Raw genomic sequence first — 25,618 nt, 5'->3', positions numbered from 1 at the left:
TGTGCTCTGGGGCCACCCTTCCCACAGACTGCTCCCAGCCAAGTTTTGAGGGTGGCAGGGATAAGGCCATCCCTTCCTAGGAGACTCTGGACTTTTCTGATGTTTGACTTTGGCTCACGGACTCCCTGCTGACCTTGCCAAATCATCCTTAGATTGCAGGGTGGTCTCATCCACCCAACCTTCCCTCTCCTTCACTTAGGGTGAGTCTAGCATTGAGTCCAAAGCCTCCCTCCCCATTTTCTCTCACTTAAGGGTTTCCCTGATAAAAATCTTTACATTAATAATCTCATCTTGGCATCTATCTCTAAGAAGATACAGACTCACACACTTGTCATAGTCACACAAGTGGTAAATGGCAGAGCAGAATTCAAACTCAGTATTGTCTGAATGAGAATTTAACTATTTTATGTTGTCCTTAGAAACAGAATTCTGCTTATCTCCAGCAATCTCTTTATTTAGGTTTAAAATAAAATAACAGAACAATACAATAAAAAAAATAATACCTATCTTAGCTTGAGCTGCTATAATAAAAATATCATAGATTGGAAGGCTTATAAACAGAGAAATTCATTGCTCACAGTTCTGGAGGCTATTAAGTCCAAGATCCGGGTGCCATCCAATTCAGTGTCTGGTGAGAACCTGTCACCTGGTTCACAATTGCCAATTTTCATTTGTATCTACATGACAGAAGAGGAAGGCAGCTCTCCTGGGTCTTGTTTATAAGGGCACTAATCCCATTGATGAGGGCTCCATCCTTAAGACCTACTCACTGACCAAAGACATCCAATCTCCTAAAACCATCACTCTGGAGGTTAGGATTCCAAAAATTGAGGTTAGAGGAGCACAAACATTCAGTCTATAGCAACAACAATAACAACAACAAAAAAACCTTATCATTAAGTAGCATCTAGAGAAATCCTGCTAACTAGAATCTTGAGATTGTCATTGCCAAAACAAACCATAGATTATGCACTACCCATCTGTGTAGTACATACATTGTACTATACATATTATAGATACAGATAACCGAAGCCCAGAAACTGAGCTATTGTTCCAGCAGAACTCTGAATAGAACCCAACTTTCTGACTTCTAGTTATCTCCCCTTAAAAGCAAAAACTTGATTTACTTTAGAAATCTAAGACTTCCAGTAAGAGTTTTATAACACTTTATTTTTTATCTTTTTTTTAAGGCAACAAAGCAAATAAACCTAAACTTACTCTCACCTGGCAATGGTATCATAGAAATGCATTTTGCTTTCCCTCTCTTTGCCCAAAGCTTTCAGGAGATTGGTGAAAGTGCCTTCTTCTTGCAACTCCTCCAAAGTTTCTGTAATTACATCACTCAAAAATTGCCTGCAAGGAGAAACAAAAAAGATGAATCAGTAAGATATATTTCCCCACATTCACAAAGGGCTACAGAAATCACACAAGTTAAGACCCAGAAGGACCATCATAACTAAATTTGAATTATTCTTGGAAGGCAGAAATAGTTTAGTATTAGAAAATCTACTAATGGAAATCATCACATTAATGAGGACAAAAGGAGAAAAAAGCCAAATGATCATCACATCATTTAAAAACAAACAACTCTTAGCAAAAAAGAGAAACTCCTTAACCAGAAAAAGTTTACATACTGAGGACTAACGGACCTGGAATGTACAGCATGATGTTGTGTATACAACATTTAAGAACATGTAAAACTATGAACGTGAAAGTCAAAGTTAGTCACTCAGTCATGTCCGACTCTTTGTGACCCCACAGACTGTAGCCCAGCAGGTTCCTCTGGCCATGGGATTCTCCAGGCAAGAATACTGGAGTGGGCTGCCATTTCCTTCTCCAGGGGATCTTCCTGACCCAGGGATCAAACCCAGGTCTCTCGCATTGCAGGCAGACTCTTTACTATCTGAGCCATCTATATGTATCGTTTAAATAAAATACTTACATACCTAATAAAAGTATCACAACATATACAAGAGAACAATAAACAACAAATTCAGAAGAAATATTTGGGGGAAGGGTGAGGGGACTAGAATCAGAGTTACAATCGTCAGTTGTACCTGACATATTTTATTTGGAAAAAAAAACTCTTAAAGCTATCATGTAAAATGTTAAGATTTGGTGGTTATATACATAAGGATTATTTATATAATCCTTTTAATAAAATATAAATAATAAAATATAATAATAATCCATTTAATAAAATATAAAAATATAATATATATTTTATATAAAATATAAATATTTTTATATTTTATATAAAATATAAAAATAATCCTTTTAATAAAATATAATAATTTTATTCTTCACATTTTTGTGCATTCTTGAAATATTTCATAATTTTGAAAAAGTTAAATCATTTAAAAATTTTTGTATAAAGAGCTAATACAACATATTTTAGAGATGAGTGAATCCAGACTCAGGAAGATTACATGCCTTCCTTGCCCAAGTTCACAGAACTAGCTTGAAAAAGAGAGAACTATTTAATTCAGACTCTTGACTCCTAGTCCATTGACTATTCTCTCCTAGGTAGAGAATTTTAATTACTGTTATTTAATGTTTTGATATAGAATCAGCAAGAAGTATTCTTACCGTTTTACATAATTATTACCAATAGTTCACACAAAAAAATTCAATAACTATATTGAGAAAATAAATACGATGAAGTCATGTCAGTTGAAAAACTATGATCCCACACACTGAGAATGAAAGGACATTAACTAGCAGCTTATAAACAGGACACCATCTTTAAGGGATGCAAATGTGAAACCAGATTATTTCTAGCAAGAGATGATACCCTCTGGGGAGGGTCTAAAGCAGGGGTCAGCAAGTTTTTCTGTAATTGGACAAACAGTAAATGTTTTTGGTTTTGCAGGACATAAACTACCTGTTGAAACCACTCGACTCTGCTGTTATCCCATGAAAGCAGTCATAGACAATATATAAAATGGGCAATGCTGTATTCCAGTAAAATTTGTTTTCAAAAACAGACTACAGGCTGGATTTGGCTAGTAGCCCTGGGTAATTGCTATAAACCCTTATTTACCAAAAATTACTATCATAAAGTTATACTTTCTTTTAAACTTAACAGGATTCTTTGTCAGCAAGCCAGTTGACAATGAAAAACTGAGTAATAAGAATGGAAATTGAGACTGCTTAAGAAATCCTCAGGATTAAGAGAGTTTAAAATTTGACTACTTTGATAGTATCTATCTCTTACTAAAGAATAATGCATCACAAGAGCCACCAATCTCTGCCAAGCACTTGGCTGATACCTCCCTCCAAAGTTATCATTATTCTCATTTTTAAAAACTGTAAACAAAGGCTCAATAACTTCCCCAACCATATAGCCACCACATTAACACTTTTACTTGTACCACACTTCCCCTAGAAAGCCCTTGGCTAATTCTATTATCTGCAGTCACTTGGATATAATGACCAATCCATTAAGAGAAGAGAGCAGTCAGCCACCCCTGTACTCACTCCTCATCCATCTAGAAATACATTATCACATTTCCAAACGTGCTGTCCTTCCTTACCTATCAATCTGAATTTTCTTCAGTGTCTCTGTATTCATTATGGTCTGCCTTGTGGGTTTTTTGAAGATAAGATCTTGCACTTTGTTAAACTGGCCTCCTTGTCTGATTTCCGGCAACTTGGGTTCTTCTTTATGTACCAATGGACTGGATATTTTTGAGGGGTTTGATGCCAGTGGAACTTTTTCTGAGCTTCTTCCTTCTAAATGCATTTCTTTGTTATCCTTCTAAAAACAATAAATGATGTTTCATGTTAAAGACAGATTTTTAAAACAAAAAGAAATAATGCTATATGAGGGCCTCTTCCTCCATTTTAAGCCTCTTGTAATATCAGTACCAGAAAATTATCCTCTTCTTCAGCTACATCAAACTGCATGCTCTGCTGTTTTGTGTCTTCCTGCCTTTAGACAACATTCCCACTCTCTGTCATTCCCCAAACTGGTAAACTTTAAGACTATGACCAAAGACACAGTTCTCTGCGAAACATCTCTATTAGCAGACATTTACCATTTATAATTATTTGTATAAATATCTCCATTAAATTATAAATTCCATGAGGAGAGGGACAGTGTCTTACAGATCTTGGTGCACCTCAAATTCTTTTTGGAACAAGATAATATTAAATAAATGTGGCCATCTTTATAATCCCATTGTTTAGAACAATGTCCAGGATACAGCAAAGACTCAAATGTTCGCTGAACACATGAATCTGAAATACAGTCAATCCCTTGGTAACTGTGGAGGACTGGTCTGATCCACCACCACACCCCTGACCCAGCCCTCAAGGAGACCAGACTCCACAGATCCTGAAGTCCCTTATGTAAAATGGCATAGTATTTGTATATAACCTGTTTACATCCTCTCATATACTTTAAATAATCTCTAGATGACCTATAATACTAAAACAATGTAAATACTATGTATATAGCTGCCAGCAAACAGCAAATTCAAGTTATGCTTTTGGGAACTTATTGGAATTTTTTTCTGAATATTTTTGATCCATGGTTGCTTGAATCTGCAGATGTGGAACCCACAGATATGGAGGGTCCACTGTATAAAGAATTAAAAGAGAATCATACCAAAGAGTAGGAGCCAATAGTGTATTAGTGGTGCGGTATAGATTTCGAAGTTCATGTGGGGAAAAGCCAAAAAAAATTATTTTTCAGACCCAAACTTGAATAGTAAGAGGTAAGCATTACCATCTTTCAACTGGGACAGGATACATCTTTAAGTTGATGATTCCTATTTAATCTGTGGCTAAAACCTTGAGCCAATGGGAAACCATATAACATAGCAATTATGCAGTACATATGGGACTCTGAAACCAGACTTCCTTGTTTAAATCCTGGCCCTGTTACTAAACCACATTGACTTTAGACAACTATTTAATATCTCTATGCCTCCATTTTCCTATTGATAAAATAGGGATAATAATAGTACTTGCCATCTTGCAGTTATTGAGGAAAGAAAAAAAGGAAGGAAGGAGAAAAAGAAAGAAAAAGGGCATTTAGAACACTACACAGAACCATGTAAGTTCAACATTTGATATGATTACTTAAATTCTTCAGCTGGTCCTATGCACAGAAGAGTTTTATTTGCATAAAAGCCTAGGTCTTCCTTAGCTAAACTTCAATTAGATTAGTTTTTTAAAAAAACTATCAATAAAGATTAATAAACACACACTCAACAGCATTTTTCCTTTATCAACAGCAAGCAAAGATTCAGATCTGAGGAAAACACACATATGCAAGTACAAAAAAAAATGCTACATTAAATAAGAATTAAATTTTAAAATACTCCTTTCAATTAAAATTGATATGACTGACTACAAAGAGAACAGAAACCATAGAATTCCAACAATTAAATTGAAAATTCAGTTCAGTCAGTTCAGTCACTCAGTTGTGTCCGACTCTTTGCGACTCCATGAATCACAGCACGCCAGGCCTCCCTGTCCATCACCAACTCCCGGAGTTCACTCAAACTCACGTCCATCGAGTCAGTAATGCCATCCAGCCATCTCATCCTCTGTCGTCCCCTTCTCCTCCTGCCCCCAATCCCTCCCAGCATCAGAGTCTTTTCCAATGAGTCAATTCTTCGCATGAGGTGGCCAAAGTACTGGAGTTTCAGCTTTAGCATCATTCCTTCCAAAGAAATCCCAGGGCTGATCTTTAGGATGGACTGGTTAGATCGCCTTGCAGTCCAAGGGACTCTCAAGAGTCTTCTCCAACACCACGGTTCAAAAGCATCAATTCTTCGGTGCTCAGCTTTCTTCACAGTCCAACTCTCACATCCATACATGACCACTGGAAAAACCATAGCCTTGACTAGACGGACCTTGGTTGGCAAAGTAATGTCTCTGCTTTTCAATATGCTGTCTAGGTTGGTCATAACTCTCCTTCCAAGGAGTAAGCATCTTTTAATTTCATGGCTGCAATCACCATCTGTAGTGATTTTGGAGCCCAAAAAAATAAAGTCTGACACTGTTTCCACTGTTTCCCCATCGATTTCCCATGAAGTGATGGGACCAGATGCTCTATGCATAAATAAAGCTTTAAGTGTGTGGATGGTTATTACTCTAGATTTTCTAGTCTAGGGAGGGAATGGGAAACCTAAGACCTGGAAAGTTTGCTCTTTCTGATCGCCCTAACCATCGTTCCTCTACCTTTGTGCTCGGGCATCTGGAAAAGGAAGCAAATGTGTCAAATGGCCTGATGAACAGATTACTAGAAATAAATATGAGTTTTTAGAAGAGAACTTAAAGGAACTAGCTAAATATTCTGGCCCATTCACCTCCTTGTACAGGAGGGTGTTAGATCCTAAGGGAAAAAATAAGAACAGTATTCCCTGCAAGGGAGCTCTTTCCAAAGTTCAGATCAATTACTCCCACTTCTGGTAGAACTTAGTACATTAGTATGTTTTTCATAATTCCATTTCATGATTCTTTAGTTATAAAAATGGTTGTGGAAGAGGGATAAATGCTAACTAAACTTTCATCCCAGTGTTGTTACTGTAAAGCTCAACAACGTGAAGCTTTTAAAGAAAGAAAACATCCACATTAGTACTAAGGTTTTTAAATATTTATCTTATGCAGGGCAATGGTACTGTAAAAATTTGTGAGTTAGAACAACTATAATACTATAAAATGAAAAATTATTTTAAGAGTCACAGTTTTAAAAGTTATATAACTAACATATTCTGAAAGGGGCTTTTAAGTTCTATTAATCAGAATAAGAGTACAAACCTTTACTATTTATATTTCTATAAAATCATAAGCAGGGCTTCTCTCTGTCATGTCAGAAAATTTTGTGGGTGAAGATCATAAACCAGAATAAAACTGGAGAAATTTTGTTCTTTTATGTACTGGAATAGTGACCACTACTGAATGTTGTTTATAAATTCGTATTTTTCTTTCTCTCTTGAGTTTCTATGATGGAAAAGTACCCTTTTTAAAGCCTAACAGTAAATATCATTGAGAAAACTTTATCTTGTTAACTGAAGATATTTAGTGAGGTTAATGTCTCTTCTGTACTATCTGTTAACAAACAATTTAAGAATTAGACTAATTTTAAGTGTACTGAAAGGTTTAGTTCTTGGATTTCCAGATGTCTTTGCTTTTCATAAATTAATAAGGAAACTAATTTGTTGCAAAATTCCTATAATACCCATAATGTTTTAAAATCACCCTAAAACTCATAGAATGTTAGTATTAGAAGGGCTCATTTAGTTAAAACTCCACCACAATTCATTCATAAATGAGAAAACTAAGACTGAGAAAGTGAAATGAATTGCTTATTGCACAATTCAACCATAATGATCCTGTAACTTCAAATCCACTTTTAAAACTCTAATAAAAGTTTTGTGAATCCAGTTTATAAATATAGCAGTAGTAATAATAATAATAATAATAATTATAAAATTGTAAGGGGCAATTAAAGGGAAATTTAATTTTCTAGTCACAGTAAATATGGACTTCTTTTCTATTAGACATAAAAATTAATTTACCCTCCCATTTTTATAGCAAGTTGCATTTATCACAGAATCAGATATATTCTGTACAAATTATATAATTTTGTTAAACTTAATAAATATGTACTTAAAATAAAATGTAATAAAATTTGTACTTAAAAATTGTTTCTGGTTTAAGGGCTTAAGAATTTATGAAAGATTTTGCTCACTACCAAGTTGAGTTTTTTGTAACTCAGTGGTGCTTTGAGGGAGGAATCCATAACATCATTGAAAATATAATGGCTGATGCAATAATGCGGCTGGATATTCAGAAAAGCAGATTGCAACATATTTAGCAATGACAAAGTCATTTTAGATGAAAGCAGTGTTGACAGGGTCCAGTTGAATTTCCTCCCCCTGGTGTTCAGTTAGCTTTTGTGCTGTTGTGCTTAATCGCTCAGTCCAACTCTGCAACCCCATGGACTGTAGCCCACCAGGCTCCTCTGTCCATGGGGATTCTCTAGGCAAGAATACTGGAGTGGGTTGCCAGCTGACAAATACCAATACAAGACAAATAACACAATTATTTATCTCCTCAGTATATATATTGTATTTATACTGACTTATCTATGGACTTTTTAGAATAACACCAATATATCAGGAGAAAAGGATATTTTGTGAGATGTACTGTGAGCTATGTCTATTTCACTCCATTAACTGAGAGTACATATCTCAGATAATTACTGTTGCCCTTTACCTGACTAGAAGGTGCTATTCCCCAAGCTGAATTGAATGGCGTAGGTACTGCAAATGATGGAGAGATAAAGAGAAAGCAAAAATTAAGTAATGGTGAATGTATATACCATGCTGATGCTTTGTCTTTTTTCATACTGAACTGGCATGATATAGTTTAGAATGGAGAGCTGGTCTGTGGTGTCCTCCAGAACTGCAGAGATCCTCAGCACGTCTAGAATGGATAGCGGCTTCATGATTTCTGGGCTGGTTTCTATGACTGCTTCTTTGGCTGTTTCTTCCTTTTCTTCTACAGAAGTATTAGGTGGTTCTCCTGTCACTGACACCGTCACTTCAGAAGGCCAAGCTTCTGGAGGAAGATTTGAGGCTTCCAGACCTCTAAAGAAAGAAGGAAGGAAAAAAATAAGTCAGCCATCAAATGTTTAAAATGACTTAAATCCAAAAACACAGGCAGCATGTAGATGGGTTCCTGTAAAGTCCATTTTGCCATATACTCAAGAGAATGAACGGAAGTACTTTGCAGATGATTCTGCTTAATAACCCCCAGTAACATTCTGACTTCCCAAAGAAAAGCAACTTATTGTTCATAAAAGATGTGAAGCCCCTGCTATTTGACTATGCTTAACCAGTTTGAACTTGAGCCAAATAAACTTTTTTTCTAGCAACATTTTCAGGTGCTAACCAAAACTGTCTCATGGTTATGTTAACTGAAAGCTGAGCCTCTCTGTACACCGGGTGCCAAATCAAATCCTGGAGACAGAGTTTGGGGTGGAGAAAAGGATAGCTAGCTTTATTGCTTTGCCAGGCAAAAAGGAACCTAAAACCATGTTCTGTCTCAAAAAACCAAGAGTCCCAACCCTAGAGAATTTGATGAGGGTCAAAGGTGGGGTCTCTAACAAGATTAGAGTGTGGGCAGAATTTGCACTTTCTTAATCTCATTTTAGGCGGTGGGTCTTCTAATCTTGATGAGCTTCTCTGTTCCCTTTCATCTTGCCTCTGGTGATTTTTGGCTGCTTCTCCCTTGATTGGGCTTCCCTGATAGCTTAGTTGGTAAAGAATCCACCCGCAATGCGGGAGACCTGGGTTCCATCCCTGGTTTAGGAAGGTCCCCTGGAGAAGGGAAAGGCTACCCACTCCAGTATTCTGGCCTGGAGAATTCCATGGACTGTATAGTCCAGGGGGTTGCAAAGAGTCGGACACGACTGGGCTACTTTTCATTTTCACTTTCCCTTGATTAGCTTCCCAGGTGGCTCCCATGGTAAAGAACCCACCTGCCAATGCAGGAGACATAAGAGGTGCTGGTTCGATCTCTGGGTAGGGAAGATCCCCTGGAAAAGGAAATGGCACCCCACTCCAGTATTCTTGCCTGGAGAATCCCCATGGACAGAGGAGCCTGGAGAGCTACAGTCCATGGGGTCGCAAAGAATGGGACATGACTGAAGCAACTTAGCACATATACCCTTGATTAGCAACTGTTGAAATCTGCCCTTTGGAACTCAAGGAAAGTTATAATGCTGGAGTCTTGCCTACAAGAAATGGGAGACAGAAAGGCCTCCATGCCTGGGAGCCCTACAGGGCCCTGCTCCGTTTCAATTAGCAAAAAGTGGAATGGAGTAGCCACTCTCAAGGTGGCCCATATGAGTCTCACCTTCTTGTACTCATGCCCTTCTGTGGTCTTCCCCACACTGAATAGGACTAACCTATACAAGCAAAAGGATATTGTGGCTTCCAAGACCAGGTGATTTTGAGACATTAAAGTTTCTCTATCATTTTCTCAAATCTCTTACTCTGTGGGAATCCAGATGCCTTGTCATGAGGATACTTCAGAAGCCCTATGAAAAGTCTCATGAGAGTGAGGAACTAAGGCCTCTTGACAAAAGACAGCATCAACTTGCCAACTCTGTAAACGAGCATCTTGGAGTGGATACCCTAGCCCCAGTCAAGTCTTCAGATGATTGCAGCCCTGACCAACTTCAGCTTATAAGAAACCCCAAAACAGAACCATCCCACTAAGCTGCTCCTCAATTCTTGACCCATATAACCAAGCTACTCCCAAATTCCTGACCTTCAGAAACTATGTGAAATAATAAAACATTTATATTTTTAAGTCACTAAGTTTTGGAGTAATTTGTTACACAGCTAGGGTAAATAATACACAGAAATTTAATATAAGTCATTTCATAAATATATATAATAAACTGGAATTTGGAACATACTCTTCCATTCTTCTTGAGTTAGTTTTAATTTTCTTGGTACATTATAATCTCACGGAAATGCAATCACCTAAAGTGGGAAAAAACATTGAGATTAGTTTAAGGGAGTGTTGAATGACATTTATCTCTATACCCTCCCACTAAGAGAAAAAGAAGTACAAGAGCTGTGGCTTATCCCCTTTAGCTTTGCAGAGCAGTATCAGATGGAAGAATCATTGCCATCAAATGGCACAGGTCTATTTAGTGTCCAGCTTAACTACTGGCAGATAAATGCAATCTTCATGTTTCTTAAGGCAAATTAATGCCAGTGTAGGGCTTCCCTGGTGGCTCAGCAATAAAGAATCTGACTGCAATGCAGGAGATATGTGTTTGATCTCCGGGTCAGAAAGATCCCCTACAGAAAGAAATGGCAACACATTCCAGAATTCTTGCCTGAGATATCCCATGGACAGAGGAGCCTGGTAGGCTACAGTTCACATGGACATGACTTAGCAACTCAACCACCACCACCAATGTCCAATATGTCTTTTGTATGTTTTTAAATTATATTCTGAGTATTAACTGGTAATCTCCATATACAACAGATTTACTTTTCTGTTATTCTGATTACTAAAATATTTGATGGTTCCATTCCCCTATCTGCTAGATTAACAGAATTTATTGCATCCAGAAAAACAATTGCCATTATACCTAGAAAAACTATTTATCCTGAAAATAAGTTTAATACTGCTATCAATATGTTATCCTTCCTCAGTAAAGGGAAGTCCTTTCTGGTTAAATAAGCTTTACAATGAGAACAGACTACGGAGAATTTTGCCATATACAGAGCAGACAGTGAATAGTCAGTTTCCAATATGATCTCGTCTACAATAAAGTGATCCTTAGGAGGGTAGTACAAGTATGTCCCATGCAACAAACATTTTATATGCAAAACTGAAAGAATATTATAGATGTTCAAGCTGGTTTTAGAAAAGGCAGAGGAACCAGAGATCCAACATCTGCTGGATCATCGAAAAGGCAAGAGAGTTCCAGAAAAACATCTATTTCTGCTTTATTGACTATGCCAGAGCCTTTGACTGTGTGGATCACAATAAACTGTGGAAAATTATGAAAGAGATGGGCATACCAGACCACCTGACCTGCCCCTTGAGAAACCTGTATGCAGGTCAGGAAGCAAGTTAGAACTGGACATGGAACAACAGACTGGTTCCAAATAGGAAAAGGAGTACGTCAAGGCTGTATATTGTCACCCTGCTTATTTAACTTATATGCAGAGTACATCATGAGAAACGCTGGGCTGGAGGAAGCACAAGCTGGAATCAAGATTGCTGGGAGAAATATCAATAACCTCAGGTATGCAGATGACACCACCCTTACAGCAGAAAGTGAAGAGGAACTAAAAAGCCTCTTGATGAAAGTGAAAGAGGAGAGTGAAAAAGTTAGCTTAAAGCTCAACATTCAGAAAACTAAGATCATGGCACCCGGTCCCATCACTTCATGGCAAATATATAGGGAAGCAGTGGAAACAGTGGCTGACTTTATTTTTTCAGGCTCCAAAATCACTGCAGATAGTGACTGCAGCCATGAAATTAAAAGACGTTTACTCCTTGGAAGGAAAGTTATGACCAACCTAGACAGCATATTAAAAAGCCGAGACATTACTTTGTCAACAAAGGTCCATCTAGTCAAGGCTATGGTTTTTCCAGTGGTCATGTATGGATGGAGAAGGCAATGGCAACCCACTCCAGTACTCTCGCCTGGAAAATCCCATGTACAGAGGAGCCTGGTAGGCTGCAGTCCATGGGGTCGCTAAGAGCCGGGCATGACTGAGCAACTTCACTTTCACTTTTCACTTTCATGCATTGGAGAAGGAAATGGCAACCCATGCCCGTATTCTTGCCTGGAGAATCCCATGGACAGAGGAGCCTAGTGGGCTGCCATCTATGAGGTCGAATAGAGTCGGACACGACTGAAGCGACTTAGCAGCAGTAGCAGCATGTATGGATGTGATAGTTGGACTGTGAAGAAAGCTGAGCACAGAAGAATTGATGCTTTTGAACTGTGGTGTTGGAGAAGACTCTTGAGAGTCCCTTGGACTGCAAGGAGATCCAACCAGTCCATCCTAAAGGAGATCAGTCCTGGGTGCTCATTGGAAGGACTGATGTTGAACTTGAAACTCCAATACTTTGGCCACCTGATTTGAAGAACTGACACATTTGAAAAGACCCTGATGCTGGGAAAGACTGAGGGCAGGAGAAGGGGACAACAGAGGATGAGATGGTCGGATGGCATCACCGACTCAATGGACATGAGTTTGGGTGGACTCCGGGAGTTGGTGAAGGACAGGGAGGACTGGCGTGCTGCAATTCATGGGGTTGCAAAGAGTCGGACAAGGCTGAACGACTGAACTGAACTGAAAGAATCTTTACATAAATTGGAAAAAAAAAAGATATTCCAAACTCGCTAAATTTTCCAGTACAAAGGCAGTCTTAGAAGCAAGTTAATATGCTATTAAGATTTTGTTCTTTTGCTGCGTTGTTCTTTATTTTTCCATTTTTCAGGCCTGGGGCATCAGTAAGTATGCCTCACATAAGTAATAAAGGCCTATGCTTAGTGCTTTCAAGTTCTGGCTGCTCATTCCTCAACACTAGAAACTCAGGAGTCATTTCTGCTTCCTCCTTCATCAGCATTTCCCCAATTCAAATCATCACCAGGTCCTGTGGATTTTACTTTCAATTTCTATTTCACCCAATACCCTGCTGAATCTAGCTGTTGTTTCTTGCTTGAACTACTCTAACAGCTTCCAAATTAAGTGATCTTTTTGAAATAAAGGGCTCATCTTATAAAATTGAAAATTTCATTGTATTTCTTAGAACCTCTCAATGGTTTCCCGTTAACTTGAGGAAAAAAATAAAATTCTTAACTTGGACCATAGGGCCTGCTCCTCTGTTCCTCTCCAGATCCATCTAGCACTGCCCTTTTACTGCTCTCATGGTTCCAGCTTCAATGGGCTTCTTTCTTCTAAGGAATCATGCTCCCTTCTAACTCAGGGCTTTTGCATATGCTATTCTTTCAGCTTGAACCACTCTTCCCCTAACCTCTTCACCTTGTAAAGTCCTACTGGTCCATCAGGTACCAGCTTCAATCAGTGGCATTTTGCTATGTATTTATCTCTTAGCCCAACTGGAGCCAAGCTCCATGAACAATTTTTTTCTCACACCACCTTCTAATGTGCCATATATTTTACATTTTACTCGCTCGTTGTCTTGCTCTCCTACTAGGATGTAAGCTCCATGAGGGCACAGATTTCTGTTGTTCTGTTTACTGCAGCATCCTCCAAGCCAAGAACAAAATTTTGTACATGGTAGTCAGTCATTCAACAAACTGTTGGAAAAAATGAATGAATCCATAGGGCAACACAAATAAATGTGCAATAATTAGGAAAGGTAAATCTCTGGCATCCACTAAGCTATCCCATTCCAGTGCACAAATATTTACTGAAGACCAATTGCACTTGGGCTAGGTGATGGGCACTTGGAGTTTAGCAACTCCTGTCGTCGTTAAGTCGTGTCCAACTTTTTTGCAACCCCATGGACTCTAGACTGGCAGGCTCCACTGTCCATGGGATTTCCCAGGCAAGAATACTGGAGTGGGTTGTCATTTCCTTCTTCAGGGCATCTTCCCAACCCAGGGATGGAACCCGCGTCTCCTGCATTGGCAGGGGGATTTTTTTTTTTTTTTTTTACCGGTGAGCCACCAGGAAAGTCTTTTGGCAGCTGAGTTCTCCTTAAAAGGCAACAAGGCTTTGTCAGGGCTGTGTTCACCCTCAGAGTCAAAACGAAGAATGGCGGTAAGAACTTAAGTCATTTCTCGAAAGAGATAAAGGAGTAAAAGGAGGAAAGGATTAAACGGGTGGTAAGGCGGGAGGCGGGGGGGCGGGCGTTCCAGGTGGCTCAATGGGTAAAGAATCCGCTTGCAATGCAGGAGCCCAAGGAGACGCTGGTTTGATCCCTGGATTGGAGAGATCCCCTGAAGGAGGGAATGGCAACCCATTCCAGTATTCTTGCCTGGAGAGAGGAGGCAAGAGGAGGTTCTTCTTCCCATGGACAGAGGAGCCTGGCGCGCTACAGTCCATAGGGTCGCAAAGAGTCGGACACGACTGAACAAGGACGCAGAAAGGCAGAAGAGGGCTTCCCAGGTGGCGCTGGTAGTAACGAACACGCCGGCCAATCCAAGAGATGCGGGTAAGCTCCTTGGGTGGGGAAGATCCCTTGGAGGAGAGCCTGGCAACCCACTCCAGTACTCTTGCCTAGAGAATCCCACGGGCAGAGGAGCCTGGTGGAGGACGGTGCAGAGTCGCAAATAGACACGACTGAGTACACAAGCACGCAAAGGGGTAGGAAAGGTATAGAGAAGTAAGAGCTTTCTCCTCCTGCTTTCTTGCTCGCGGTCTTTCTCTTCCAGGCTAGGATCCGAGAGCTTCCGTTTGCCCTATTCCTAAGTGGTAAGTAAGAAGAAAAAATACCCCCTTGTTGGCGAATCAGTTCTAGGGTACTCGAAGCGTAGGTCGTCCTCCCCTCCGGCTTCACTTTGCCAACTACACCCCCGGATGCCGTCGGAACCAAGCTAAGGTGTTTCTATGGCAACGGACAGCTTCGGAGGACCTTTTCTTCTCTTTTAGCTGGCTACCACTTTGCCTCCCTGTGTTCCAAAATAATACATTTGCAGCTTACAAACATAAAAGGACTTAGGGAAAGAATTGTACAGATGATTTTGAACGTGGTTTATTTCAGTCAGAAGGCGATTTCTGAGGCTTAGTTTTTTGGCGGTCGCGGAAGTTACCTAAACGGGAGCGGGGCGGGGATGTGTTTACCCACAAGGCCACGCGGCGGGTCCTCGCTGGTCTCTTTCAGCCATCTTGGACCCTGTGAAGGTGTGTGGAGTTCCTGCAGCTGAGCTTTGGGGGCAAATAAGTGGGGTAGGCTCGGCTATATCTCTTGGACGAGGCACTGGTGTGACTCCGAGGCTCTATCAGCTAACGATTTCTGTGATTTCCAGCAACAGGGAGCACAGGATGGAGGAGATATGGGACTGATGGTGCTGGTCCCCTGGCCTCCGAGAATGGGTGCTCCGGTAACCCCAGTTGCTTCCGGGCCCTAGCGGAGTAAAATATAAAATAGATGCATTTTGTCTGGCAGCAGCGGCACCCTTAGGCAGGGTTCTTTGTCCACTTACTGCCACCTCAAACCTGTTTTTTGCATGTTTACTATGTCTTCCCTTAGCTTTTCTTTCCCGTTCAGTGTGTAAAAGGGTTCTCTGCGTTCTTCTCTGGCTTCTTGACCTTCGTTTTTTCGTAGTGATCGTAGGATAAATTTTCGTAAGACTTTATTTTGGTGTTTCTAGGAGTTATATCTTGTAGTGTAGAATCTTGCCACTTTAGTTTTTATCTTCATTTTGGCGTTTGCTTGCTCATCCAGCATTCTGAGTTTGGGGTGCTGTTCCACAGGAAGCTAGTAGGTGGGAAACGGGCATTGCAGGGTTTTAAACTGATTATTATTTTTGTTTTAAGGCCTGCTGGGAACGGGACTTCTAAAACGACAAATATGTCTGGAAGGTATGTGTTTTAAATATCATTGCTTTCTACTTAACAGTGTACTTGTTGTTTATTAGGCGTGATCATAAATGTAAGTTTAAGTCTGGTGGGGGAAAAAAAAATAGATGTTTGGTATAGGTAAATTTAGGTGGGGATCATCACAAGTCAAACCATACCTGTTGCTTGTTGAAGTTAAATGAGATCTTTTAACAGCTTAGAATTAACAATGTATTTTGTCTTAGGCTGTGGTCCAAGGCCATTTTTGCTGGCTATAAACGGGGTCTACGGAACCAAAGGGAACACACTGCTCTCCTGAAAATTGAAGGTGTATATGCTCGAGATGAAACTGAATTCTATTTAGGCAAGAGATGTGCTTATGTGTACAAAGCAAAGAAGTAAGTGTATAGTATTATACTCTGGACTTTTTACTTGATTTGTCTCATTTTAAGTTGGTAAAGTAATTGATACGGTTGTGGTTTTTACTTTGGGATTTTAAGCAACTTTAGGGTAGTGTTGGATGTAGATGTCTACTGCACTTAGAAAAATTACAGCTGTTAATTGTTTGAAAGGAGGAGTCAGCTTCTTATGATTTTAAGGTTTTGTAGAGCATTTTTCATGTACCTTAATTCATTTTGTTGATCTCTTGTATTTTTTATGGATGCTTAAAGATAGTCTCTCTCTAGAGTACTGGTTCTTAAACCCATTCCAACTCAGTTAAAACTTTTGGGATAGAGGCTGAGGGAGAGGTGGAAGAAATGGGTGGACTGTTGTTTTTTAACTGTTTTTAAAAAGATCTTTGGGGAATGCTTTCATCTCCTTCAGCCCCTTTTCCTGCTGCAACCAGAGAGATCCTTTGAGATTTTTAATTATAAGTCAGATCATTTATACTTCTGCTGAAACTCCAGCTGGTCCCCTCATATGGTTAAAAGCTGAAGTCATTAAGGAGCTTCTAAGACTTTATGCATTTAGGGCTCCCTGTGTTTTCTCTTAACCCAGCTAAGATTCATCTTGGTTATATATTTTTATTTTAATACAAGCTGTTCCCTTACCTTCCAGTCTTTTTTCCAGCATTAGCTTTTTAGTAATGCCTTCCCTGGCTGTTTACAATTACAAACAAGTTTCTCTCCCTATACTCAGATTTTTTGTCCCCTTTTTCATCTACCCCCTGCCTTCTCCACTATTACAGCTATTAGCATTTATTTCTCAAGTGAATTAAGTGGTTAACTGGGGTTGAGGGCCACTGATCTAGAAGTCATCTTGATTTTGCACCACACTATATTGGGTCTGTGGGTTCTCATGCCTTTTTTATTTTTAATCGTCTTAAAATCAGCAACACAGTAACTCCTGGTGGAAAACCTAACAAAACCAGAGTAATCTGGGGAAAGATAACTCGAGCTCATGGAAACAGTGGCATGGTTCGTGCCAAATTCCGAAGCAACCTTCCTGCTAAGGCCATTGGACACAGAATTCGTGTGGTAAGTACATTGTTAACAGCATGGAACCTTGTGGAATCAAACTAAGCTCAAGGGGTTCGGCTTGGACCACTAAGGACTATTGTGATAATAAAATGTCACTAATAGTTCAGGCTGTAAAATTAGCGGCTACTGTGAAAATATATTATGGAACATTTTCTTGGCATTATGTGAAAAGCGAAGGCAAAGGGTTCAAATGGATTGAATTTGATAACTGCTTAGGTAATTGCTAAAGCTGCCTGGAAGTGGTGGGGAATAGCATTTGACCTTTGAACAACACAGGGGTTAGGGGCTAGTAGGAAATCTACCTATAACTTTGCAGTTGCCATCTGCATCTGTGGATTCAGTCAACTGCAGATTGTGTAGTATGTATTTACTGAAAAAAATCTGTGTATAAGTGGACACGTGCAGTTCAAACTGGGATATTCAAGGGTCAGCTATTTAAACAGTTTTCTGGCATATGTATTAGGCTCTGAAGTAATTGCTAGAAAATGAAAATTCAGTATACCTTTTCCTGGCATAATTATTTTTTTTTGGACGTAATTCTTAATATCTCCCATCTCTTCATCATGACAGTCTTGAAATGGGTATTAAGGTTAACAGATGCTCACATCCCAAGGCTTCAGGCAAAGCCTTCAACTCCAGATTCTGTGGTTTTTCTAACAGGATGGCTCCTGTTTTCTTTAGTTAGGATGCATTTTTAATAGATATGGCTACATCTTTGGGGACACAGGGCACTACTGAACCCTGCTGAGCAGTTGAAATTTTTCATCAGAGCAGGTTTTTACTGTTAATGCATGTGAGTGAAGTCGCTTCGGTCCGAACGTGACCTCATGGACTGAAGCCCTCCAGAGTCCTCTGTCCATGGGATTTCTCAGACAAGGATACTGGAGTGGGTTGCTGTGCCCTTCTCCAGGGTATCTTTCTGACTTGTCTCCTGCACTGGCAGACGGATTCTTTACCACACCACCACCTGGGAAGCCCCCGTATTGTTAGAGGAGGCAAAATTAAATGGACTCTGTGTTCCCAGTACTGATGCTTAGTCAGTGAATATTCAGAAACTGAAGGCTATAAACATTAGTTCCCTTCCCATGAGGATATGAGTCATTGGGTGCCTCTCAGATAGGTAATGGGATGAGAGGTGTATTTATGTTGTGGTATTCAGTAACTCTTGTATATAACATGTACCTTGTGTTCTTTCCCCCCCCAGATGCTGTACCCTTCGAGAATTTAAACTACTTGAAAATAAATAAAAGTGTGGATTTGTCCTGTTGTGCTTTTGTTAAATGGCTTACAAAATTCTTTGTCCTGAATACAGTTGCTAAGTCCTAAAATGGTGGTGGTTATCAGGCATATACAGAATACACAGGAGCCTAGAGAATATAGGACTATAGGAGGGTTTTGATGAGGATGGATGTATCTTGTATCTTAATACAAGACCTTAAATGGTAGGGGGAAGATTACAAGTGATTTTTAGTTGGAAACAGTGGGAGTATCTTGGAAGGTTTCTAGTGATGGCGCACTGGAACCTAGCCTATGGAAACATTTTTTAATTTGGCAGCACTGTGTGGTTTATGGGTTTTTTCTGTTCCCCAACCAGTGATCAAACCTAGGCCCTTGGCATTAAGAACCTTGTTTTGATCTAAAGTACCTTGTAATAGCATGCACTTGTTTGATATAGATTGGTTGGGAAACCTGGGGACTAAAAATGGTAGATGGGAGAAATTTGTGGAATATATTGATGGTATTTGGTGTCTTATTTGAACAAACATGGGTGAGAAATATTTGGGATTTGTGACTGGACAAAGCATTCCAGTATTTATATAACACTTGGTTGGGAATAATATGTAACTTGAAAGTGTCTCCAAAATGCCGTAAGTCTTAGAAAAAAAATCTTAGTAGAGGGTGGTCAGGATTGCCTGGACAGTGTTGCTTTCTTTCTTTGGCTCCATGTTTTAATATAGTAAAGTGCAGGATTGAAATATTTTGGCACGATATAATGGGAATTTGACAAACTGAGCCCCTTTTGACTTAAAATTGTATGTGGGCTTAGTTCAGTTCAGTCGCTCAGTCGTGTCCGACTCTTTGTGACCCCATGAATCGCAGCACGCCAGGCCTCCCTGTCCATCACCAACTCCCAGAGTTCACTCAGACTCATGTCCGTCAAGTCGGTGATGCCATCCAGCCATCTCATCCTCTGTCGTCCCCTTCTCCTCCTGCCCCCAATTCCTCCCAGCATAACAGTCTTTTCCAATGAGTCAACTCTTCACATGAGGTGGCCAAAGTACTGGAGTTTCAGCTTTAGCATCAGTCCTTCCAAAGAAATCCCAGGGCTGATCTCCTTCAGAATGGACTGGTTGGATCTCCTTGCAGTCAAGGGACTCAAAAGTCCTCCCAACACCACAGTTCAAAAGCATCAATTCTTCGGCGCTCAGCCTTCCTCACAGTCCAACTCTCACATCCATACATGACCACAGGAAAAATCATAGACTTGACTAGACGGACCTTTGTTGGCAAAGTGGTGTCTCTGCTTTTGAATATGCTATCTAGGTGGGCTTATCTAAGAGCTCTTAAAAATGAGTAGAACATAGCAGTTCTACATTTCACTTAGTTTAATGGTGGCCCTGAAGCCAAAAGAGTCAGGGAAATTGGGTATGTGTGTGTACTGCCAGTCTTTGTTGTCTAGCAGCTGTCCAGCAGCAACTGTTGGGAGGCATGGCCATAAGGGAAACAATGTGGGTTGTAAGAAGCAGCAGTTTTGGAATCATTGAGCAACCATGCTGTCTTCACCCTTTAAAGGCCACCACATTTCAAATTTCTTAAGTAGGATCTTATGGAAATTGAACTTGGAAAGTTGGGTTAAGGCAAGAAGAGCAGATGAAATATCACTTGCCAAGCATCTCTTCCTACAATTTCAAAAGGGAAATGGCACAAAGATTTGATGTGTAAGCAGAAGGCATTTGAGGAACCAATTAACTGGGTTATGTAATGTGACTAAAACCTATTTGGAGTAATTGGAAAGTCTAGAAAACTACCAGATGCCAGGATATTAGTATTTAATTTTGTTTTTGGCTGTGTCACCCATAGCATATGAGATCTTAGTTCTCCAACAAGGGGTCGAACCCACGCCCCCCCCTGCAGTGGAAATGAGTCTTTCTTAATATGGGATGCTTCACCTATTTGTGTGTCATTCTTGTGTGGGGACCATGCTAATCTTGGTAGTATCCCAATTTTAGTTTGTGTGCTTCCAAAGTGAGTGTGAAGCAGAGTCTTAACCACCGGACCACCAAGGATGTCCCAACAATATTCTCGTATTAGAGTGTCATTGAAGAGCTTGAGTGACAGGTGACAAAATTCATATTTTAGAAAGATCCCTGTGCAACCCAGCATAAACGAAGGGAAAACCAGGCAGGCTTTGCAGTCTTAACTAAGATATTTGCACACTGAAATAGACTAAACATTAACCAAATTTTAAAACCAATTGTGGAAAGGAGTCTTCAGAAGTAATGTTCTCAGCTTTGGTTGCTGAACAGGTAACTTTACACAAATTTGGGGGACCAGGAGATGGTTGGGAGGGGAGAGTTCATGAGTTCTAGAAAGCTGGAGAATGCCCACCTGTCAACATGTCTAGGAAGGCAGGTAGTTATTGGGGTCTGGATTAGGCGTACAGAAGAGGAAATCATCTCTGTTGTAGGAGTTCAGTGGATAGATCCAGGGATGATGGTAGAGTAATGAGGTGGTAGGCACTTGAAAAAGCAAGCTGAGTGTCTAGGATAACCAGAGTAAATGCAGTTGGAAGTAAGCCTTGCGCACAAATTCATGCACACTCAAACTGATGGAATGGTAGCACTTGTGAGAGCCTGTATTGGGCTTCATCTGCTCCCATAGAGAGGTTTGGTTTAGTGCAGACTCCTCAAAACAAAGTTACATTGAAGGAATTGCTTGTTTCACAGAAATGAACTAAAATGGCTAGCACCTTGTCCTTTAAACTGTTAAAACTGCCACTCCACAAGGGTGACACTGCTGTTATCTCTAGGAACTTGATAACTGGTACCATTCTTTCTTTATTCACAATCCAGAATTTGTGGTTTTGTGTAGAGAGCACATACTAAAAGTGATAAATTTGGTTTAAAATCCCAACTTCCTTTTGTTGTGGGATGATAGCCACATCTAATGCCACTATTCTTGTGTAGGATTCCCCACCCATTTTTTTTTTAGTACATAATCTTATCAAATGTATAAATTCTTGGGAATTTTTTTTAACCTACTACAGTTCCTAGTATAGTAATTTATAATATTCAATTCTTGAAGTGACTGTTAAAAGCTCAGTGCTTCCAGTTCCCAGTTTTTTGGTTTCTTTCGTGGGCCACAAGGAGACTAGTTTTTTATAGTTCCTCACAGCTTAGCTTTTAAGCTTTTAATAGCAAGGATCTACCAGGTTTCCTCCAGGGTTAAAAGTGTTAATTGCTCAGTTATGTCCAACTGTTTGCAACCCCATGGACTGTTACTCTCTGTCCATGCAGTTCTCCAGGCAAGCATACTGGAGTAGGTAAGCCATTCTCCAAGGGATCTTCCCTACTCAGGGATCAAACCCGGGTCTCCCGCATTGCATGCAAATTGTTTGCCATCTAAGCTACCGGGGTTAACGCATTTGCAACTCTTAACATTCATTGATTGTACAGAAAATGACTTTAGTTAAGAAGTGGGTTTGGGACCTCTGGCGGTTCAGTGATTAAATCCAATGCAGGGGGCAGGGTTTGATCCCTGGTCAGGAAACTTAAGATCCCACTTACTGTGAAAGTGAAAGTCGCTCAGTCGTGTCCGACTCTTTGCGACCCTATGGACTATACAGTCCATGGAATTCTCCAGGCCAGAATACTGGAGTGGGTAGCCTTTCCTTTCTCCAGGGGATCCTCCCAACCCACAGATCGAACTTAGGTCTCCCGCATTGCAGGCGGATTCTTTACCAGCTGAGCCACAAGGGGGAGGACAAAAAAATTTAAAGTGGATTTAACAGGATATTATAAATCAACTACTTTCAACTTAAAAAAAGGTAGGTCCTAAAATCGGTGACTCAGGATAAGTAAAATTGAAAAGTACATTCCACTTACCTTTTAAACAGAGCTAAATTTTAAGACTTTGCATCTATTTATGTCTAAGCTCCTGGCATCTGCTGCTGCTGCTGCTAAGTCGCTTCAGTTGTGTCCGATTCTGTGCGACCCCACAGACGGCAGCCCACCAGGCTCTGCCATCCCTGGGATTCTCCAGGCAAGAACACTGGAGTGGGTTGCCATTTCCTTCTCCAATGCGTGAAAGTGAAAAGTGAAAGTGAAGTCGCTCAGTCGTGTCCGACTCTTAGCTACCCAATGGACTGCAGCCTACCAGGCTCCTCTGCCCATGGGATTTTCCAGGCAAGTTGCCATTGGAGTGGGTTGCCATTGCCTTCTCCGCCTGGCACCTAGTGGGTCCATATTTTTTCACTGGATAACTGAATTAAAAAGTAAAACTCCTTCAGTAAGGACACGCACTTATCACCATCTCATTACCATCAATACCGACTAATCTCACAGCGCAACTCACGTGGGCTGCTAGACCGGCTTCACGCGAATGAGACGCGATGATCGTGATGCGACTCTCATCTTCCGCGTTGAACTTCTTACCGGTGACGCAAGCCAATCAAAAAGCAACTTTCAGCCGCCAAGTCCCTCCACCTGCCTGGAGAGGCGAGGGGCGGGGCTGGCGCTGGGCGCGGAGGCGTCACGTACTCCATGGTAACGACGCTCGGCCTGAAGATGGCGGCCGAGTCGGGTAGAAGAGCGGTCTCCTCGGATTCAGGCCTGGGCCCGAGCCGGTGGCACTGGAGCGGTCCTTTATGGGTCCGAGGCGTTTTACTTATTTTGGGTGGGCTCCGGGCAAGCACCACATCTATTCCTGTCTCCTTGCGCAGTTCTCCTCCATGTCGGCACCACGTCCCGTCTGATTCTGAGGTAGGGCGACGGAGGGGCCCTGTGAGGGTAAAGTAATATGGGAGGCAACGGTAGAGAGGATAGGGTTGGAACAGGGTGTACTAGGGGAGAAAGCGAGATTGGGCCAGAGACTGGACTCTGAGAGGGTTGGGACCAGCCATCAGCTCTCTTCTTGCACCCAGCAAAGTGGCTCAATTCGGCACTCGAAAAGAACATCATCACTTTCCCGTGCGGAGAGTTGTGCTTAGCAAGTTGTCCTAGAGCAGTGGTTTTCCAACTTGGGTGTACATCAGAATTACCTACTGTGCTGTGCTTAATCGCTCAGTCGTGTCCTAAGGACTTGTTAAAATTCAACTGGCCGCTCCATTCATTCCCTCCCGCTGCCCACTTCTGACTCATTAGATCTCGGATGGAGCCTCAGAATTTGCAGTTGAAGTTCCCAGATCGTTGATGATGCTTCTTGTCCAAGGACCTTACTTTGGAAACCACTGACCTAAAGGTTTGAAAAAGAATTGATTGGAGAGCTAGACAAAATCGTTGCAGAGATATTGGGGGTTCTCTGGAGACAAAATTCAGATTTATTTTTAAGTTACTTCACATTGCTTGCTTTAACCCTGTTCTCCTGCCCTGAAATACCTTTCTCCCTCCCATTGTATTTTTCTTCCTGTCTAAATTCTTTCATTCTTAGTTCCTTAATCGCAAGGCAGCCTGCTGAAACCACCCCAGCAGAATGTTCTTTTCATTTTACAATATGTCTTATCTGTACTCTTTTCTGGCACTTAACCGAGTCCCGCTATGTGGTGACAGCTTATTTTTCAGACATATCTTGCTTTTGTAGTTGAATTGTAATTTTCCTTGGTATATGAGGATTGTGTCTTGTACTTTGATTTCTGTACATTATTTAGAGCAGGGCCACAGTAATCAGTATTCTTTGAGGAAAGGAGACACAGTACCTGGGGGCAGGGCTGCATGTTGTGATTGATTTTATATTAATATTTTGTCTTACTACTTTATCAAAAAAGATTAATTTGGAAATTTTCAGTTCAGCCCAGAAATCTAAATCTAAGGAAATTCATTTTTGTGATAATTTTCAAATTTTTCTGTATGCTGTTATAATCATATATGCCAGAATTCTAAGTTTGGTGTTTGTGGCTATATTACAGCTTTTATCATGACACTGCATTCTGGCTGAATTGTTTTATTTATTCTTTAGTCTCTTAGCAACTTGTAAGTTTATAATACAGTATTGTAATCTGTAATCACTGTGTTGTACATTAGATCTCCAGGACTGACTTATCTACTAGTTGCAAATTTGTACCCTTAAACATCTCAGTTCTCCCACCTACCTAGTGAATTCTTTTTAAAATACATTCCCACAAAGCCCTGCATTTCTCTCTTTGAATTTAGATCAAGAGAAAGTAGTTCAAAGAACTGCAAAATCTCTGTACTTGAAGGAACCTTAATAGCTGTTTTCTTCTTGTGATTGTTGCCAGTGTACAAATCTCTTACTTATATTTGAACATTTCCACAAATAGGGAAATTGTCTCCAGAGGCAGTCCCTTTGCTTTTTGGAGAGATCATTGTTCTTTTTATAGAACTGAAAATGGACTTCTCAGGCAGTACAGTGCTAAGAGTGCTAAGAGTTTCCACTGCAGGGGACACATGTTCAATCCCTAGCAGAGAACTAAGATTCCACATGCTGTGCGGTGTGGCAAAATAAAATAAAGGTACACAGCTGGAAAACTCTTCCTGAAACTTCCCTCTATTCTTATTTATGGCTCTTGGCTGAACAAACTAAATAGTGATGGTGCTTTGGATATTAAAAGCAAGCTATTAAATTCTTGAGAGTTCTCATTCCTAATAAATTTTCCTGTTTCTTCATAGAGTATGTTGTAACAAGTCCTCATAGCCATTCTCTTTGCTTTAATTTGGACACAAAGAATAGGCAAGTGCTAGTCATTGTAACAGTAGAGACTGCATCTCTGATAATTGCAACAGGAAATTACAGTAACTTTATATTGGTAATGATGGGGAACTACAAAACATTTGACTCATATAACTTGTTCTCAACTGAAAACTTTTAAGTTTTGGTTTAATTTTTTATTGCATAAATTAAAACAAAACCAGAATAGTATAATGAATT

At 40.4% G+C, this 25,618-nt stretch overlaps 3 protein-coding genes and 1 non-coding gene across 13 annotated transcripts in view; 2 read left to right on the top strand and 2 right to left on the bottom strand.

Annotated features, from left to right (window-relative positions):
* Nucleotides 1–23,191, bottom strand: part of IQCG (IQ motif containing G) — a 53,849-nt gene extending 30,658 nt beyond the window's left edge. The window contains exons 1-5 of one of the 5 annotated variants that reach the window (XM_005201425.5): nucleotides 23,090–23,191; nucleotides 10,448–10,514; nucleotides 8,342–8,609; nucleotides 3,537–3,760; nucleotides 1,225–1,353 (exon numbers count right to left, since the gene is read on the bottom strand). In XM_005201425.5, the coding sequence (XP_005201482.1) occupies nucleotides 1,225–1,353; nucleotides 3,537–3,760; nucleotides 8,342–8,609; nucleotides 10,448–10,455 (629 nt within the window). In that variant the 5' untranslated portion in view covers nucleotides 10,456–10,514; nucleotides 23,090–23,191. 5 annotated transcript variants of the gene reach the window in all.
* RPL35A (ribosomal protein L35a) lies at nucleotides 15,343–18,796 on the top strand. Of its 4 annotated transcripts, XM_059892744.1 has the most exons (6): nucleotides 15,343–15,377; nucleotides 15,503–15,577; nucleotides 16,014–16,058; nucleotides 16,280–16,432; nucleotides 17,368–17,512; nucleotides 18,720–18,796. In XM_059892744.1, the coding sequence occupies exons 3-6, from the start codon at nucleotides 16,048–16,050 to the stop codon at nucleotides 18,741–18,743; spliced, it is 333 nt and encodes a 110-aa protein (XP_059748727.1). In that variant the 5' UTR covers nucleotides 15,343–15,377; nucleotides 15,503–15,577; nucleotides 16,014–16,047; the 3' UTR covers nucleotides 18,744–18,796.
* LOC112448302 (U6 spliceosomal RNA) lies at nucleotides 20,666–20,774 on the bottom strand. The gene has a single exon (XR_003036670.1). It is a non-coding gene; the product is annotated as a U6 spliceosomal RNA (small nuclear RNA).
* Nucleotides 23,192–23,285: 94 nt separating the features above from the next.
* Nucleotides 23,286–25,618, top strand: part of LMLN (leishmanolysin like peptidase) — a 50,002-nt gene continuing 47,669 nt past the window's right edge. For all 3 annotated transcript variants that reach the window (XM_059888012.1, XM_002684816.6, XM_024994761.2), the window contains exon 1: nucleotides 23,286–23,496. In XM_059888012.1, coding sequence (XP_059743995.1) covers nucleotides 23,302–23,496 — 195 coding nt within the window. In that variant the 5' untranslated portion in view covers nucleotides 23,286–23,301. The remainder of the gene's footprint in view (nucleotides 23,497–25,618) is intronic.

This window comes from Bos taurus, chromosome 1 (assembly GCF_002263795.3).
Source record: "Bos taurus isolate L1 Dominette 01449 registration number 42190680 breed Hereford chromosome 1, ARS-UCD2.0, whole genome shotgun sequence".
Classification (NCBI taxonomy): domain Eukaryota; kingdom Metazoa; phylum Chordata; class Mammalia; order Artiodactyla; family Bovidae; genus Bos; species Bos taurus.
Note: the sequence above shows the minus strand (reverse complement) of the source record. Positions and strands in the feature narration are given on the sequence as shown.